Below are 19,874 nucleotides of genomic sequence, written 5' to 3'. Positions count from 1 at the left end.
GTCAACTCGACGACCATCGACGTCCAGGAGTGTCACCCCTCCACCGTCGTCAACCTGACGACGATCGGGGGACATACACCCATCCACTAAAGAATAAGCCCAATAGTATTCATAAATTGCTCCTCCATAGTTACTACAACTACCCAAAAAGGACCTAAAGCAGTAGTAAATGTATTACAGCCCAGACTTGGAGTAGGTCCAGCACCACACATGGCCAACAACTGATACTGCAACACCCTCTCATAGAAAATAATTTAAGCGGGGACTTAAAGTAACACCCTATAGGACCTCATGTTAAAATAAATAAACTTGATTTACATTTTCAAAATTATAAATCAATTTAATTTTAAAATTAATGTAACAAATGGTTTTTAAAATATGATTAAAATAAGTTACATTAATTGTATACACATTTTAAATATTTTTAACTACATAATAAATATATATTTTCGAATTAAGATGGGATTTTTTGCTGTTTAAATCTCCCAAAACATTATTTATATGAAATGTATTTAACAATCAAATATTAAATTAAAATGATTCTATAGCATTTTTGCTTTTATCCTACATTTAAAATAAGTATTTTAACTCATTATATTAAAATATAATACTAGAATATTTTTGCCCTTTTTTAAGTTGAATACACTTTTGAACTTTACCCTATATTTACCATAAGAAGGTCTCCTCCCCAGTTGGAGACATCCATTAAAGTGTGAAAAGCTAGTAGTAATTTACACTTGTAAATTAGGCTCCACCCAGGGGGTGGGGAGATGAAGTCCACACTTTTGAGCAACTCTACATTTGTATATGGTGAATAGACAAAAGTAATAACTAAAAAATGTACTTGAACTATATCTCCAAATGTAAAATTACCTTTATGAATAGGACCCAATGTGATTGACTGGTTTAGGGGTGACTTTTGTTTGGCACTTTAAAAGCCATGAGTTGACTGACTCATGAATATATTTTGCACTGTGAAAAGAAAATTGACATAGCCATAACCAACAACAAAGAAGGCTAACCCCAGGAAGGTGGTCATGGATACTCAAATGTGTGGAAGATCCACAGTAGTCCTGAAAAAACTGCAGCTTTCACAGTGCGACTCAAGCGTGAGAGTTGATTTACAAGATTGTGAGTGGCCATTTTAGGTGCTGGATTCAAAGGCCATTTATTTGTACCTTACTCATAGGCTGCTTCCAACTCACAAGCTTCAGACACTGTAAAAATAAAAAATCTAAGCAATGCCAAACACGAAAGTAAGTGTCTGGTTTTCTTTGCAAGGCAGATGGTATGGAGCAAAGTCAAAGCCCGGAGCACAGCATAGTAACAGCCCAGGCCATTGCTCAGCCCCCAGTTAGCAGGACCCTCTGCAGGTTGGACGGCGGAAGGCCATTCAAAGTGGAGTTAGTCAGACATGACAGGTTGGCCGCAGGCCATGTGCCCAACCCGCTCTGCTCATGGGCGTTGAAAATGAGTGAAACTTACAAGAAACAAGAATTTCTTTGAAAAAAACGCAGTTGGAAAGTGAGTTATGTTTGCATCTCAAATGCGCAAATCCAATGAAATTCACCAGTTATGTTTAGGAACACAAAGAACACACTACATAACTCACAGTACATGCCATTAACAAAACACATATTTGTCAACAGCACAGATACAAAAAACAGGTAACTTGATAAAAATATGTCTGTCACCTGTGTTGGTATTGCTAAATGTAACTGGAAGATTTAGGTTGATTTTGAGCATTCAACTCAAACAGAACACACCTTTTCTGCTGTGTTTTTCCAGTGAACTTCATACTATATAAATACAGAGACATATTCTCATAATTTGGGCTTTATTTTGCATTTAGCTGCAGTGGCTTTTCCATAACATAGACATAACATATTACTATATTTTGAGTCTTGCTTGCTAAGCAACTTTTTCCCACCTTGGGCAAGGATATTTATGGAAGGCAGAATCTTGCACATGAGTGCAACAGAGTCCCCAAATGACAATCAAATCACACTTAGTACGTTACCGATGTGTTACTTTCATAATATACATCTGGATACTTACAACAGATGTGTCAGCCACCATGAATATCTCAACGTACTTCTTGGCCTTAAGGAAATAATTTTTCTGAAGAAAAAACATAATCATATGAGAAAAACATTACATGATATGAGAGGATATCAAGACATGTTTCTAAAGCACACAACTACCCAAAGGCATACTGGTGCTAAAAACCGCAGTACTTAGAACCAAAATTATTAGTTTACAAAGAGAAAAGTTTAAAGCGATTTTCTAAAAGCTAAGTGATGAGAAGTGAATCATAGATACAAAGGCAGAGTGTTCCAGGCAATAGCGTCCCCACAGAGAATTGCGAGTTCAGCACATGCTGACTCTAGGGGGAACAAGAAAACAAGCGGCTGCTGTAAAAATACATGAGTTGGGTTATGAAATCTCTGCAGCGGATATTTTGGAAGGCAAAGATAAAGCTAATGGAATAAAGCTGGTATATACATGTTATTCTACTTATTTCAAGGTCGTGGTATAGTGCAGCATGCCCCAAAAGGAATCACAGTCGATACTAGTAGGTACAACAGTCCAATAATAGAATGAACTATTAATTACCCGTCTTTCCTGTCCTGCATTATGTTTAACTGCAAAAAAATCCATAAGGAGTATGTTACTTACCCTGTCAGCATCTATTAGTAGCCTGTAATGCTGCAGATTCACATGATATGCATACTCCTGCCATCTAGTGTTGGGCTTGGACATTACAACTTGTTTTTTTCTCAAGGTTTTTTATTGCTTTTTCCCACTTTTTTTGTTCCAATGTCACCATTGTATCTGGAATACTTAGACCACCAACCGCAGCTCTAGCCATTACTTGGTCTATTGCTTTATATTGTTTCCACCACACTAGAGCTAGCCAACCAGGCTGGAATCCTAAGTGGTACCATGGTGTAATCATTGGATTGTATGTGGGCTCAGCAGTAGTGCGCTCTAGTCCAGCCCATCTATTGAAGTCAACCCACATTGTTAACTTCCAAACCCATATGACAAGTCCACTTGGCTGCCTTAATCCAATCTATTACAACTCAGGGTTACAGGGTCAATCTAGTGTTTACAAATCTCCCATTGTGCTAGTAATATCAAATGGAAAACAAGGCCAATTTAATCCCTGGGGGAAATGGTAAGGGAGTTTGGTAATAAAAGACTCAAGGCATCCTTCATATATTCTCGGATGCAAGGAGAATCCCAAATGGAGTGAAATTAGAATAATACCCTTGCCTTCCTCTCCTTATCCCAGAGGTTCAATGCCAAGATGAAAACCTTTAACCAAACTTTCTTGAAAATTTTGGGGGCTCCAAACTTGTACAAAAAACAACCCTCACCAAACTCCCTTACTATTTCCCCCAGGAGCTTCCTCAACGTAGAGATGTCTGGTTTTCCAAGTAGCATCCGGAAATTGTTAAACTAGAATGGTATACAACAAAGGTTCAGGTCTGGTACAGCAAAGCCTCCTTTCACAAGTCTTTGCCTCAACTTCTTCCATGACAGCCTTGCCCCGTGGGAGGCCCATATAAAATTGGAGATTTTCCCATGAATCTTGTTGATAATTGATTTTGGGAAAGTGAGGGGAATGCAAATAAATTGATACATGAATTGGGTAAAATTGACATCTTAATGAGGTGCACCCATTTATAAATGATCACAGGCAAGGACAAGTTACTTACCTGTAATCCTAGTTCTCTTCCAGGGGTATCCTCATCAAAGTCATAAGCACTGCATAAGCACTGAAATATTCCCGCCCATGTGCGGGACCCCGGAAACAATATAAAAATATATATGTAAAAAACACATATATCTCGCTCCACATATATGTATGTACATATATTATTTTTCTCACAACAATGCAGCTCCATAACTGAGGGCAAAAAACAATGTAAACACATATACATGTACTGCAATTATTTAGAAAGCAAAAAGAAAGAAAACACATTAGGTCAAATAATCTTTGAACTTTGTGTTTTAATGAGTAAAACACTCACAAATCCTGAAAATTGCTTTTAAATAGACATTGTTAGCCCTCAGGCTGCATTGTAAAAACAATAGCATAGAAAATGAAACCATTTTCAACAAAAACTGGCACCGTGTCTTAAAAGCAGCCATGACCCCAGGCTTCCCATCATGCCTCAGGGGTGACAGTTAGGTCAGTTGTTCTTTGCATAACCCTGAAGACAGGGCTCAACCACAAGATTGAAAAACAGTACCAAACCTCATTTACCTGGGGAGGCGGTGGGTTGCTTATGACTTTGATGAGGATACCCCTGGAAGAGAACTAGGATTACAGGTAAGTAACTAATCCTTCTCTTCCAGGGGATCCTCATCAATAGTCATAAGCACTGAATAGAATAGCAAGCCCATCAACCACCTGCAGGTAAATGAGAAGTACATGACCCAACCAAATCATAACAGCCAAATCCTCAGCTGTTGAACAGATTCCTCAGGGAGGCCTGGCCCACCTGGGTATCTGCTCTCGTGTCAGAATCTAGAAAGTAATGTCTGGTAAATGTATGGACAGACCTCCAGGTCGCCGCTTTACAAATCTCAGACATGGGCACATCATGCAGGTAAGCCGCCGTGGCTGCTCTACCTCTAGTGGAATGCGCCTTAGAAGTACCCCCTAAAGGCTTCTGCGCCAATTGGTAAGCAAGCTTGATACACGAAACAATCCACCTGGAGATAGAACGTTTAGAGGCTGCATGACCAGTTCTGATCGATCCGTAGTTAACAAACAATTGATCAGAATGTCGAATAGACTTGGACCTGTCCAGATAGAATTTTAAAACCCTTTTCAGGTCCAAAGAGTGTAACGCCCTCTCAGCTGGAGTAGAGGGATTAGGAAAGAAAGTGGGTAAAGAGATAGACTGATTGACATGAAAATCTGATACCACTTTCGGCAGGAAAGAAGGATGCGTTCCAAGCACCACTCTGTTCAAATGAAAAACTGTATACGGTTCTTTAGTACAGAGAGCCTGAATTTCGCTCACCCTACGGGCTGAGGTGATCGCTACCAAAAAAGCCGCTTTCCAGGAAATATGCTGTAAAGTAGCTTTATGAATGGGCTCAAAAGGAGGGCCCATCAATTTTGATAGGACTAGGTTCAGCTCCCAGGGCGGAGCAGGAGGCCGTACAGGAGGGTACACCTTTTTCAGACCTTGCAGGAAATCTTTTACTGCTGGAAGCTGAAAAAAAGAAGTCTGTGAAGGTGATCGCCTATAAGCTGTTATAGCGGCTAAATACACCTTAATGGAGTTAAACTTCAAACCTGCTTTAGTCAGGTACAACAAGTATGGGAGAACTGCTTCTTCCTGACTTTTTACCGGATTGTGGCCATTCTGCACGCACCACATATAGAATCTCTTCCACTTGCATGCATAAGAATGTCTTGTGGAAGGACGTCGTGCTTCTTTCAGAATGGACATGCAGTCCTGTGGCAGTCCTAGGTGGCCGTACTGAATGACCTCAGGAGCCATGCTGCCAAGTTCAGTGACGGAAGGTTGGGATGGTGAATCCTCCCGTTCATCTTCGATAACAGGTCCTGCCTGCATGGAAGCCTCTTGTGAGGAGACACTGATAGGTGAAGTAGGTCCGTGTACCACCATTGCCTCGGCCAGTCGCGGGCTATCAGGATCATTGTTGTGCATGAGTGGTTCAGCTTGCTCACCACCTTCGGGATCAGCAGAAGGGGCGGAAAAGCGTACACAAACTGCCCTGACCAGTCGATTAAAAGAGCATTCCCTCTTGTTCCTGGTCGATAGAACCTGAAGGCGAAGCTTGGGCATTTGCTGTTTACGTCGTCCGCGAAAAGATCTATGGAAGGACGACCCCATGCCTGGAAAATGTCGTGTAGCACTTCGTCGTTGAGAACCCAGTCTTCTTTGTCTTCGAAATGCCGACTTAGTGCGTCCGCCCTCACGTTCTGCTCTCCTGGGAGATGGACTGCCTGAACAGACAACTTGCGAGCCAGAAGCCAATGCCAGATGCGCTGAGCTTCCAGAGACAGCGTCCTTGAGCGAGTTCCTCCCTGATTGTTCAAATAGTACATCGTGGTGGTGTTGTCCGTTTGTACTAGAACAATTTCCTCCTGAAGCGAGGGAAGGAACGCTTTGAGAGCCAGGTGAACCGCTCTCAATTCCAGCAAGTTGATGTGATAAGTGGTTTCTTTGGAAGACCACAGACCCTGCACTTGTAGAGGACCCATGTGCGCCCCCCATCCTTGTAACGATGCGTCTGTGATGATCGTTTGTGTAGGAGGAGGTTGATGGAAAAGAATCCCCACCTGCATGTTCTGTCTCTTCATCCACCACTGGAGGGAAGATTGAGCTGCCTCCGACAAAGTGATCTGATCGTCCAATCGATCTGAGTATTGGTCCCATTTGTCCTTCAGATCCTGCTGAAGAGGACGCATCTGAAGTCTGGCGTTCGGTACCAGGAAGATGCAGGAAGCCATCGACCCCAAGAGTGAGGCTATCTTCCGCACTTTCTGAGACCTGTGGTGAAGAATTGTCTGGCACTTGAGGGCTATCGAAAACTGTCTCTCCTCCGAAGGAAACACTTTTCCTACCTCGGAGTCTAGCAGAGCTCCTAGGAAGTGGATCTTCTGAGTGGGCTGAGAGACAGACTTGCTGTAGTTGACATGCAGTCCTAGACGCTGACAAAGTTCTATGCATGTCTGGAATTGATTCCTTACATTGCCTGAAGTTGGACCTTTCAACAGCCAATCGTCTAAGTATGGGTATACGAAGACTCCCCTGCGGCGTAGAGCTGCCGCCACCACTGTGACACACTTCGTGAACACCCTGGGAGCCGACTTCAACCCAAACGAAAGGACTTTGAACTGGTAGTGGGAGGTCCCCACCCGGAAACGAAGGAATCTCTTGTGATCGGGCCGTATTGGTATATGAAAGTACGCATCTTGAAGGTCCATCGAACACATCCAATCCCCCTTCCTGAGATGTGGATATATTTGGTGAAGCGCCAACATGCAAAACTTTTCTTTTCGTACATGCAGATTGAGTGTTCTCAAGTCCAGAATGGGCCTGTATTCTTCCTTTTGGCCCTTTTTTCTGACCAGAAAATACCTCGAGTACACTCCTTTCCCCCTTTGAGACACCGGAACTCTCTCGATGGCTTCTTTTTCGAGGAGTGTCGCTACTTCCTTCTTTAACCTTTGTAGCTGGTGGCTTGATGTTGACATCGGGGAAACGGGTGGAGGTAGACGATGGAAACGAAGACAGTACCCATTCTGCGGCGTAGACAACACCCATTGATCTTTTGTAATGGCCTGCCACTCTGTCCTGTGATGCGCAATGCTTCCCCCCACTGGAGTGGGTAACGGCGCTGGGGGAAGTGAATACTCATTGCTTCTGCTGAGATTTATTGAAGTTGTTGCCTTGGCGCTGATTTCCATTTCCTTTGGAATTGCCCTTGCCTTTGTATTGTGACTTTTGTTGGCCCTGCTGGTTCTGGCCTTTCTGCCAGTGAGGGGTTTGAACCCTCTGCTTCGAAGAACCCTTGTTGTTCGAACGGAATTTCTTCCTGAATTCCTTTTTCTTCTCAAGCCCCACGGCCTTGAGGGTGTCCAACTCGGTCTTCATCCGTTGCATCTCCTCATCCGCACTTGCTCCAAAAAGAGATGTGCCTGAAAAAGGAAGGTTTAGGATTCTGGCTTGAGCCTCTGGTTTTAATGCTGTGAGGCGTAACCAAGAGGCTCTTCTTGCTGTGATTCCATGCACATAGCCATGCGCAGCCAGCGTTGCCCCATCTGCCGCCGCTCCTATAATCTGATTGGAGACTTGACCGCCCTCCATCAGAACCTCCTCAAAGACTTTTCTATCTTCCTGAGGAAGTTTTGCAGTAAATCTCTGAAGTGAGTCCCACAGAGCTCTGTCATACCTGCCGAGCAGGGCTTCCGCATTGGAGACTTTGAGGAAAGAGGCCGAGGTGTTACAAACTCTTCTCCCCCATGAGTCTTGCATCTTGCTATCCTTATCCGGAGGTACCGTGGATGAGGAAGCTACCGCATTGGATTTTCTAGCCGCCGCAATGATTACTGAATCTGGCGGGGGATCAGCTTTGAGGAATAGAGGATCCTCCTTCGGAGGACGATACTTTTTGAGAATCCTCGCTGGAACGGACTTCACCGTTGCCGGAGTGAGGAAGACTTCGTTCACAGGTTCCATTATACCCGGCACCAACGGTAACAACGGTTTGGGTGCTGTTCTGTGTTGCAGGGTTTCAAATATGACAGTCGTCTTGATTTGTGGAGCTGTCATCGGTACTCCCAGCTTCAGGGCTCCCCTGCCCAAGATATCTTGGAACGGGAAAATATCTTCAGTTGGAGATACCCTCGAGCGTGGGCTGCTTGTTAGGGTCGGAGAGTAAGCTCTGTGAGATCGGGTTCTCGAAGAACTTGAAGAGCTACGTGTCCTCCTGGACCTAGATCTTCTGCTTGAACGCGTTTTAGAACGAGATCGCTCTCTGTGACGAGAATGTCTCTTACTTGAGTGCCTAGAACAAGACCGTTCTCTGCGGGGAAGAGGTTGGTCTCGATATCGTCTTAGGCGATCTGCCGTCTCCTTGTCCTTTGCCCAGTGGTGCAGAGGTCTATTCCACCTCGGGGAAAGATGAATAGTAGGAGATTTGTGGATGGGATCCTTCACTGGTGAACATGACCCTGGAGGTTGATCCGCTCGATCCTGCTGCGATCTTGCAGGGGATTTGGACCTCTCCCTATTTGATGCGCAGCTTTGTCCATCCGAGTATCTGCCACTCCGAGATGATGAGGAAGATGAGGAAAGACTCACTAGAGATCTAGAGGAAGACCTCGACCAAGATCTCTCTTCTGCAACCCTCCGTCTCTTGGCAGGAGGATCCTGCACTGGAGATTGTTCCACCTCCGCAGCCGATGCTGAACCTGGAGAACCCAACTGTGGTCCTAGGACGTGAGTCTGGCCCAATGAGTCACTTTCCTTGTCCTGAACCACCTGTTTCAAAGGTGACCTCTCCTTTGATCTTGCAGGAGAAATGTTCTCTGGCTGCGAAGAGCTCCGTTCCCTGGATCTTTGCTGATCCATCAACGGTGGTCGTATCGACGCCGAGCGCCGAGCAGGTAGACGCTCTCTTGACGTCGACCGTGATTTCTCTAACGTCGACCTCGGGTGGCGATGACTGTCCTTCGACGTTGAAGGTTGTCTGCTCGACGTCGATGGAAGCTGTTTCGACGCCGATCGCCGTTGTTTTGTCGGCGACTGGGCGTGCCTCAACTCCGAATGCCGCTTCGACGTCGAACGCTCTTGTCCAGGCGTCGACGTTGGCTGCATCGACGTCGACCGATGATGTGTCGACAGAGGCTCCCTCGACGCCGAACGACCATGGCTAGTCGTCGACGGAGGATGACTCGACGTCGAACGCCGATGGCCTGGCGTCGACGGAGAATGCCTCGACGTCATAGCATGACGATGCTGCTTCGACGTCATATGGCTCGCCGTCGAGCTCTTCCGCTTCGACGGTGACATATCCCTCGACGCTGACTGTAGCGGAGGTACCTTAGATGTAGACGCTGAAGACATCTTCTTCGTCGCCGTCGACTGCTTCTCCAATGCCGATCCCGACGTCGAATGTGAACCAGTCGGGGCTTCTCTCGACGTCGACCGTGCCTTCCGACTTTTCTGCTTCTTGGAAGATCTTCCTCTCTCAGAAAGCCCATAAACTCGAATCCTCTCACGTTCTTTAAGAGTCCTGGAAGTTAAAACCTGGCAGTGTTCACAGGTTTTAGAGGAATGAGATTCTGGTAGGCACAGGATACAGACTGAATGAGCTTCAGTCTTGGCCATCTTCCTTCCACACGCAGGACATTTGTCAAAGAGAGAAGGCATCTTTGACAGGAAAAACACCTTTTTTAAGCCTAAAAAAGGTTTAAGCAACACCCTATGTCTAAAAGACGTCGAGTGAAAGCAAAAATTGTAGATTCGTTGGAATATTTTTTGACAGAAAGTCAAAAAGAAAGGAGCTGTTTCACCAGGGTCCTGAATGAAGGAGCCGGAAAGAACAACTGACCTAACTGTCACCCCTGAGGCATGATGGGAAGCCTGGGGTCATGGCTGCCTTAAAGGCACGGTGCCAGTTTTTGTTGAAAATGGTTTCATTTTCTATGCTATTGTTTTTACAATGCAGCCTGAGGGCTAACAATGTCTATTTACAACCAATTTTCAGGATTTATGAGTGTTTTACTCATTAAAACACAAAGTTCAAAGATTATTTGACCTAATGTGTTTTCTTTCTTTTTGCTTTCTAAATAATTGCAGTACATGTATATGTGTTTACATTGTTTTTTGCCCTCAATTATGGAGCTGCATTGTTGTGAGAAAAATAATATATGTACATACATATATGTGGAGCGAGATATATGTGTTTTTTACATATATATTTTTATATTGTTTCTGGGGTCCCGCACATGGGCGGGAATATTTCAGTGCTTATGCAGTGCTTATGACTATTGATGAGGATCCCCTGGAAGAGAAGTTATTTTATCTTGGCAACATAGTATCCACCTCCTTGGTCACTCTCCTCAAATTATGTGCTACTATTTCCTCCACAGAGTTGATGATGGTTAACCCAAGATATTATAACTCTGCTGATACTTTCCCCTTCCACCCATCTAGGTTCCAACACATTATTTCTGTCTTGGATTCACTGCATACGCTCAAAAGACACTAAACTCGGCCATCAGCCCCTCCTCCCTAGGTAGGGTTTGTGCAGGATCAGATGCATAAATTAACAAGTCAACATCATACAGCGCAATCTTATTGCTAAAAGGAGGAGAGTTAAAAGGGATAGCAAGCTTAGCTTCCCTTAGCAATTGTGCTAATGGCTCTACGTAGATATCAAACAAAAGAGGAGACCGGGGAAAACCCTGCCATTTACTCCTTTGAATGCTAAACCTCCTGCTTAATACCCCATTAAGAAGGATCCTAGCAGATGAATTTTTGTATACTACTCGCAGTGTAGAAATAAAACACTGAATTGAAACTCAATCTCCAATACCATCCATAGATAGGCCCAACAAACTCGATCAAAACCCTTACCTGAATCAATTGTAACCACAGCCAAGGGAATCGCGCAGACGGTGGCAAGATTGATAGTTCCTATAAGCTACTGTGTGAATCCTTGAATTTGCCTCTCTGGCACAAACCCTTTGTGATCCGGGTGCAGCATCGGCCTTCTGAGGGTTTTAAAACCAACACAATTGTGGCTTCTTTCCATAACTTTAGGATCCATCATCCTTCTCATTCTGGAACTATTTAGTCTATTAAGGTCTTATAAAGCCCTGAAGGTATGGCATCTAGGCCAGCTGCCTTTCCACTCTTTACTCATTGCAGGAGGGACTTAATTTCCTCCTTGGTTCTCTACCTTACCTTGTAAGGCTCCAGAGCACAACGCCTTTCAGCCAAACTCTAAGAGGATCAGGATGGACTTCTTCTGTGTACAGCTCATTGAACAAGGATACCTAAAGGTCCTGCATATCCTCGGCCTTGTTCATTACATCTCCCTACACATTGATTCCTAGCTCCCTAATGCCACTTCTAGACCTCTCTGACCTTGCTTTCCATGCTAATAATTCCCTGTATTCTTCCCCAATTCAAATTGCTTCATTCACCAGGCTTGAAATGAAAAACGGCATTTGATAAAGAGCACAGCTACTCAAGTTCAAGTGTCCAAGCGCATGAACAGCGAGAGGAACAAGAATGAACGAGGCAAGTTATTTATTAGAAAGCCATGTTTTTAGATTCTTCCTAAAAGAAAGTCTAAGTGGGTGTTAAGCCTTAAAGTCGCCGGAAGGCCATTCCAAAGTCTAGCACCAAGAAAGACGAAATATCTACCACCAGTATGAGCAAGACGTGTTTTGGGCACTGTTGGACTTGGCCCTTTTTGCAGGGTCATCCCTGAACTTTTTGCCTTCCTCCTGTATTCTTTCTGACCTGTTGTTGGCTGCTTTATGACTCTGGGCACTTTACCACTTCTGATCAGTGCTAAAGTGCATATGCTCTCCCTATGGTAAATTGATGTATGGATTAGTGATATCATGATTGGCTGGTTTGGTTTACTTGTCAGACCCTAGTAAAGTGCACTGAGTGTGCCCAGGGCTTGATAACCAAATGCTGCTGGTGGGCTTGCAGCACTGGTTTTGCCACCCACAGAAGCAGCCGGTAAAAGTGTGTCTCAGGTCTGCCATTGCAGAGCCAGTGTGCAGTCTGGTACTGCCATGTTGACTGGGCAAGTGCACCCACTTGCCAGTCCCTAAACCTTCCCTTTTCTGCATATTAATCACCCCTATGGTAGGCCCAAGGGCAGGGGGCATTGTAGGTAAAAGGTAGGACATGCCCTGGTGTGTGTGGCATGTCCTAATAGTGAATTACAGCCATTTTCGTTTCTCACTATTGCAAGGCTATCTGTTCCCCATAGGCCAGAATGGACAGTTTGATTATTACATCTTATAATCATAACTGACTCAGGGAACTAAGTAGAAATTAGAGTTTAGTATGCCTGAACTCAGAATGATAAAATACATATTTTAGTGAAGGTGGTTTTAACATTCTGTGTTTGAAAATACCACTTTTAGAAAGTAGGTATTTTCTTGCCTAACTGTCCAATCCTGCCTCTGCTAGGTTGTGTATTACTATTCTGGAGTTTGAGTGACAGGGGCTGGGCGATTCCAGGAGACAGGGTGAGTCAGCACAGGGCTGAATAGAGCTATCTGCATGTAGATGGGTGGGAAGAGTGCACCTGGGACCTGAATAGGGCTGTGCCTGCCTTCCACAATGTTGGTTCCACCTCCTGAGGTGCGTCTGATGTCCCTGGCCCAAACTGTCAAAGCAAAGAAGGAGTCTTGTCAACAACGTGCTCCAGGACGGCACAAAACTGGTTTGGACTGGGTACAGGAACCTCTGCCTTCAGAGGACAAGAGATTTGCTAGTATAAATACTGGGACCCAGTCCCAAGAACTTTAGATCACTTTTGGGGAAACAAGAAGAACCTTTGCTGAGGAGAGGAACCAGAGAAACGGAGGAGGAGACTACCCCTAAGCTGAGTGCTGTTTGGGGGATTGGCCTGCAGTGGTTGCCTGACTGCCAAAGAAAGGAAAAAGGACTTTGTGCTACTTTCAAATCAACTTGTAAAGGATCTCCAGGGGCTTGAGATAGAAACTGCCTCCTGCTGAAGTCTCAGGGACAACAGACCTCACTAACCAGCTCCCCTGCCTTCCCTTGCTGGGAATTGAAGTGCCTGCTGTTGAGCTGGGTCTTCTGAGAGACTGCGTGTCGCTGGGAGCTGAAAGTGCGACTCAAGACGAAGAAGCATGTCGCTGCCGCAGCCTTTGTCGTCGCATCACTGGAGAAGAGTGTCGCCGTCGCAGCAGACGCCGTTGCATCACTGGAGAAGCGTACCGCCGCTGTCCCTGTCGCTATCGCATCACCCTGAAAAAGATTATCAAAGCCTTAAAGTCAATCCGCTCTTTAATGAGGAGCCAGTGTAAGGATTTGAGTATCAGGCTCACACTAGCTCTAGGTCTTTATCTCACGATGGCTCCGGACGCAGCATTTTGCACCACTTGTAAATGCTGGGTCAAGGATCTGGAAAGACCAAGGTACAGGCTGTTACAAGAGCCTGCACCACAATTCTTCTGCTCCTCAGCGGTAGAAGCAGCAAAACTTTTTATAGCAATCGGAGAGTACCGAAGCAAGTACTAGTTAGCTTTTGTATCTGAGAGCGCATCAACAATGTTTTGTCTATAATTATACCCAGGATTTTTACTTTCTCAGCGGGCGGGGGCGGCAGATCCTTGGGCCACTATGAAATCCAGATGGGCGTTTCTAGTTTACCAAAGAAGATACCTTCAGTTTTGTCCGGATTACACTTCAGCTGATTATCCCTCAGCCAGTTGAAAACCAGTGAGAGGCAGGAATTGATCATTGCCCCGTCAAAGTCAAATCCTTTATCACAGGAGAAGATAAGCTGAGTGGCTCCCTCTTCCTCTACCATGGATGCCAAGGGAGAAAGATGAATATTAAAGAGGGTAGGGCTGAGAATGGAACCCTGGGGGATACCAACATGAATGGTGGGAACCAGGGAAGAGAACGGTGGAAGCCAGATGTCCTAGGATTTGTTTTCCCGATAGGATGACAACCAATTGAGGGCAGTCCCACCCAGGCTAATGTTTTTAAGTCTGTTTAAAAGCCTGTCGTGTGGGACCGTATCGAAGGCCGCTGACAGAACAAGTAGTTTCTAGTTTACCAAAGAAGATACCTTCAGTTTTGTCCGGATTACACTTCAGCTGATTATCCCTAAGCCAGTTGAAAACCAGTGAGAGGCAGGAATTGATCATTGCCCCGTCAAAGTCAGATCCTTTATCACAGGAGAAGATAAGCTGAGTGGCTCCCTCTTCCTCTACCATGGATGCCAAGGGAGAAAGATGAATATTAAAGAGGGTAGGGCTGAGAATGGAACCCTGGGGGATACCAACATGAATGGTGGGAACCAGGGAAAAGAACGGTGGAAGCCAGATGTCCTAGGATTTGTTTTCCCGATAGGATGACAACCAATTGAGGGCAGTCCCACCCAGGCTAATGTTTTTAAGTCTGTTTAAAAGCCTGTCGTGTGGGACCGTATCGAAGGCCGCTGACAGAACAAGTAATTTCAGAATGGCCTTTCCTCTCTCATCTAGTTTGTTCTTAAGGAAATCAGTCACTTCCAACAACGCAGACTCAGTACTAAAATTTGCCCTAAAGCCAGACTGGAATTCATGAAGAAACTTCCCGTCTTCAATGTGAGTTTGTAAAACTTTGTTTACAGGCTTCTCAAGTGCTTTAGACAGTGCCGGAAACAAGGAAATCGGCCTCTAATTGGCAGGATCCAATGGGTCAGCATTCGTCTTTTTTATCAAAGGGAGAATCTTTACGTGCTTCCACAGTTGAGGCATTATGCCTGTGGAAAGAGAAGTATTAAAGAGCTGGTGTACAGCTGGATTAATTGAAGCGGCAACTAAAGACAGGATATTAGCTGGACAGTGGTCGGTAGGGGAACCCGACTTAATGCTTTGAAAGAGGAGCAAGGATTCTTCCAGCTGAAGTGGCAGGAAGGCAAGAAGGGATGGTGGCCAACTCTCTCTAAACTTTGCTTCCAATTTGACCTCGTAATTTAGCCTGGCCTCCTCCAGTATGCTTGCTTGCTTGCTGATAGAATTAGAGCATGCATTTTGCTGTTGCAGCTCAGCTTCCACTATTTCCTCCAAACTATTGAGCTCTGTGTTCTCAGATCGATTTTTACCTAATGCTAGATTTTTCAACACCCCTCATATGCAGGCTTTAAAAGTATCCCAGATTATATCCAGTGAGGCAGAGCCTGCATTGATTAAAATTAACTCAAAACTAGCTTTTTTTCAGAGTGGCATCTACATCAGAATCCAGGAGGTTTGCCCTTTTTAATGTCCACTGTGTGTTGTTATGCCCTCTAAGTCCTTTAAGCACCAGCCTAACTCCTGCATGGTCTGAGATATGACCTAGCAGAAGGTTAACACCTTTTATTTCCCCAGCCAAAGCTAGTTTGTGAAGTTCCTCCAACCTTTTCCTAGTTCCCACTGCTTCTGGTCTGTTGCCCAAAATACATCTAATCTAATCACAAGGGAATAGGAGCCGAACATGAAGGGGCCAATCCTTAAGGTTGTACTCAGTAGTGCCTCTTTCACTGAATATGAAAGGAAATTCACTAAGATTTTCCTCGGCTTCCGCCTCTGGGGATTTTATTTATTTATTTGACAGCTGCCCCAAGGGGTTTTCCGGAGCAGAATAGTTGCAGACAGTAAAACCCCAGCCATTAGCTACAAGAGGCAAGTTTTCAGATTTTTGCAAAATGTCAGTAAGGAATTACAGTTTCTTAGGAAGGCAGGGAGAGAATTCCACAGCTTGGGCCGAGATAGTAAAAGGAGAGTGTTTTGATGTGGGTTAAGCAGTACTTAGGCGAGGTTAACAAAGAGTGGCTGGCAATTGTCAACAAATGATTGGCGTATAAGATGTCGCCAATCCTTGAATGTATGCGGGTGCAAGGCCATGTTTGGCCTTGAACATATAGCAAAGTGCCTTAAATTCAATATGTTTTGAAATCTGTAGCCAATGCAATTCTTGGAGCAGAGGAGAAGCAGGGGCATGTCTTGGTAGTCGAAAAATTCGCCGGGCAGCAGCATTCTGAATGAACTGAGAGAGTCAAATTGACGTCTTGTTTGCACCTAGGTACAACACATTTCCATACTCCAGTCTGGATGTGACCAGGGCCTGAATTCTTTTTAAAGGGATCTCTGTGTACTCATATCTACAGGTCAAGATTAATATCAGGTCTACCTTTGAGAGCCATCCCTCTCAACAACTTGATTATAAGAGCCTTAATGTCGGGTCCTTCCTCCCTCTGGAACATTCAGGAACCTGAGGTCATTTCTTTGAGAGTTATTCTCAATCCTCTCGAGATCCTTTCTTAACACTTGGTTCAGTATTGCCAGCAAACTTAGACCCTAGGAATTTTTCGTGATGTCATGTCTCATAAGAGCTACCTCTTCTTCTAATGCTCTGGTTTGGATGGCCACTTCATCAAACTTTTGGGCGAGAGCAGAGCAAGAGGCCTGTATGTCTGCCTGATTAGCTTGTGATGTCTTACACCAATTCCTCATCTCTTCCCTTAATCTTAAGAGGATAGAGATCAATGATTCTTCCGAGTGCTCTAAAGTTAGCCCCCCTCCACCTCTGGCATACTCTGACCGCCACCTGGTACCAAGCTTACTTCATTGGATGCGTGAGAGCCTCAATGCTATTGCACATAGAGATCTGGGCTACACTTCTTAGGCCGTCCTGAGAGCTGCTATCCACTTCAGTCCCACTGTTCTTATTTTGTGAGTCTGCTTCACTAACTAAAGTCGACTTGAATGAGCTTCTATATTAGATGGCATCTGGGTCCCCCCCTTCTACTTCTCTATCTTTGCTGCATACAGTTGGAACCAATAAGACTTCATAGAAGGATTTTAAATTTAAGGTGTGGGATTTTTCAACCTCTACCTCATGGGCTCGTCCCAAAAAATATTTCAGTTTTTCCTAGCTTCTCAGATTTTTCCCACTACAGGCTCAAATTCCAATGCTTTACTATATAGGTAGGTTACCCCATGCCCTGTCTCCTTAGCACAAGGAGCTGCATAAACTGAGAGGCATTCGCAATCAGGGCTTATCCTCAATGCTGTTGTTGCAGCAGTTCTTAAAGCTCTGGTACATAAAGTGTACCAAGAGACCTAACCACTCAATTTAGAAGACTTCTCTGGAAGTAATCCACTCCTCTCCTCAGACAAAAAATGTTGGACACTCTGAAGTTCTTCCTGTGTGCTTAGAATACTCTTCAAAGTACTGTGGGGGCGGGAAAATATCTTGTGACTCCTGAGACACATCTCCATCCTGTGGAGGATGTCTCTGCCTCCACTGACCCGGTCCCGGACGGTAGCGGCCCGGGACCTCTGCAGCTCCCTCGCAAACTGCCAAGCCATGTCTTCCCTAGACCAGAAACAAGCATCCTGGGACCGGTTTCCGGCTAATCAGCCGTCATCAGCCAGGCAGTTTGGACTGAACTGTTCCCATGAGGCACAGGGTCAAACTGATTTGCATAGGGCCATGTCTGAACTGGGGTGGAGGAGTGAGCTAAAGAATGATGATGGATTAAACCCAGATCAGTTGACTAGGGGTGAGTGCATGCAATGGTCAACACTCCGTCCATTATCACCTTTGATTTTGCTTTGTTCGCTCTAAGTTGGCAGGGTAGGCCCAGACGTGGGTCCCTTTCTCACTTTGCCACTGGATTCAAGCTAGCCTGTCGGATGATGTCTGATTAGCCAGAAACCGGTCCCAGGATGCTTGTTTCCGGTCCAGGGAAGACATGGCTTGGCAGCCTGGGATGGACTGTTCCCATGAGGCACAGGGTCAGACTGATTTGCATATGGCCATGTATGAACTGGGGTGGCAGAGTGAGCTAAAGAATGATGATGGATTAAACCCCGATCAGTTGTCTGGGAGTGAGTGCTTGCAATGTTCAACACTCCGTCCATTATCCCCTTTGGTTTTGCTTCACACACTTTTAGGCATGAATCAATTAATGTGGTTCAGCACCATTTTGTTTGTAGAAAATCTGATTATTTTTCACTTATGACCATTCAACACAGAGCTCATACTGTATGCAATTTAAGAAAAAACCATGTACGAATTCTCACAGGGGACTACTTTTTATTTAGCAAGATGCAAAACTTTTGCATCTTTTTGCACAGCGTAACTAGACTCAATGTTCAGAAGCCCTTGCACTCCTCCAAATGTCCCAGGAAATATATTTGTGAACCGTGACAGAATTTGTTATGCTCAATAATAAGCGGTCCCCCATGAGAACATGTACATGCACCACAGGATTTAAGACCTAAGCCATCCTTCATGAAAATTGATAAAACACTTGTGGACTTACTGTCTTTAATAGGAATAGTTTACAATGAAGCCCTGAAGAAGTCCCTTAGGAAGAAACACGTTGGCTACTGTGGCTTTCAATTTTAATGGAAGAAGAATTTAAAAAATAATAAATTAATTTTCAACAAAACATTTATTGAAGAATATGAAATTTCTTAAATTGTATACATTATGTGGGTGTTGTGATCCCAGGCAAAGAAAGATTCTACATATTTCCACAGTCCAAATACTTTGTCTGTAGCAACCAATAACATGCCCAAAGCAGACGTCCTGTTGTTGCCCTTGAAAATATCAAAGACTAATGAAACACAACAAGATTTTCTACAAAAAAAGGGTGCCACATTAATTGATTCATGCTGAAAACTTTTTTTTTCTATTTGAAAGTTAAAAGGGGTTTGAATGTCAGTTCTGTGCACCTCAAAAGTGTTTAATTACCGTTCCCACTGTAGTGTAGTGTTAAGTAAGGTAGGATTCTGGCTCAACCTCTTTTGTTTGTTTTTCAGATTTTTAGGCATTCGTGGTGCAGTGCTTTGCAGGTCAAACAGAATGTGAAAATACTTATTTTCTAACACACACACCAATGCATAGTATCTATGCATGTAATTGAAGAGTTCTTGGTATAAAAACAGTAAAATTAAAACACACACTTTTAAACAATATTACTGTGTTGGTATAATCGAATAATTTTCGCATCAGGCCAGTTTTTGTTTTTTTAAACAATATTGATTTTGACAAATAATGTTTTAAGTGTATTTTCCAGACATTAAAACATGATTTCCGTTCTAGGCACTTTTTTTATTGTACAGTTAAAAACAAAATCTTGTTTATAAATTATTAATTGTCGGCACATTCACATGAACCAAAATTAGCATTCAAAGCGGAAGTCCTGTGTTGTCCATGTAAGAGATTTATTTGAGTGTTTACCATGAGGTACAGTATTTTCTATACTTCTGACCTAAAATGGGAAGGGCCTTGGCAGTGACATCACTTCTTCACCAAGAAAGGTGAATGCAGAAGTGACATTACATTTCCCTAGAGGGCAATGAAACAACTAAAAGTTACATCCTTTAACCTTTGACCTCAGTAACAGACTACTGTATGTTTTACAAACAACCTTTATTGACTGTTTGAGGCTGTCATCAAAGCATGAGGAAATACCCAGATGTTAAAACTAATGACAGTGAAAGGCATTTTAACTTAATACGCATATAAGTTGCAAATTAGAGCAAGAGGTTAGTAAGAAGTGGTACATGTGCAGTGATTTCATCCTCTAACTGCCTATAACTAGGC

The 19,874-nt window shown here is 44.1% G+C and overlaps 1 protein-coding gene across 1 annotated transcript in view; it reads right to left on the bottom strand.

Annotated features, from left to right (window-relative positions):
* The window catches only part of LOC147683099 (zinc metalloproteinase-disintegrin-like VLAIP-B), a 4,305,256-nt gene that overhangs the window by 3,631,060 nt on the left and 654,322 nt on the right, over positions 1-19,874 (bottom strand). The window contains exon 8 of the mRNA XM_086942498.1: positions 2,059-2,121. Coding sequence (XP_086798624.1) covers positions 2,059-2,121 — 63 coding nt within the window. The remainder of the gene's footprint in view (positions 1-2,058; positions 2,122-19,874) is intronic.

The sequence above is a fragment of the Lissotriton vulgaris genome, chromosome 11 (genome assembly GCF_964263255.1).
Source record: "Lissotriton vulgaris chromosome 11, aLisVul1.2, whole genome shotgun sequence".
Lineage (NCBI taxonomy): Eukaryota > Metazoa > Chordata > Amphibia > Caudata > Salamandridae > Lissotriton > Lissotriton vulgaris.
The sequence above is the reverse complement of the archived record's forward strand: the minus strand, read 5'-3'. Positions and strand labels throughout refer to the sequence as shown.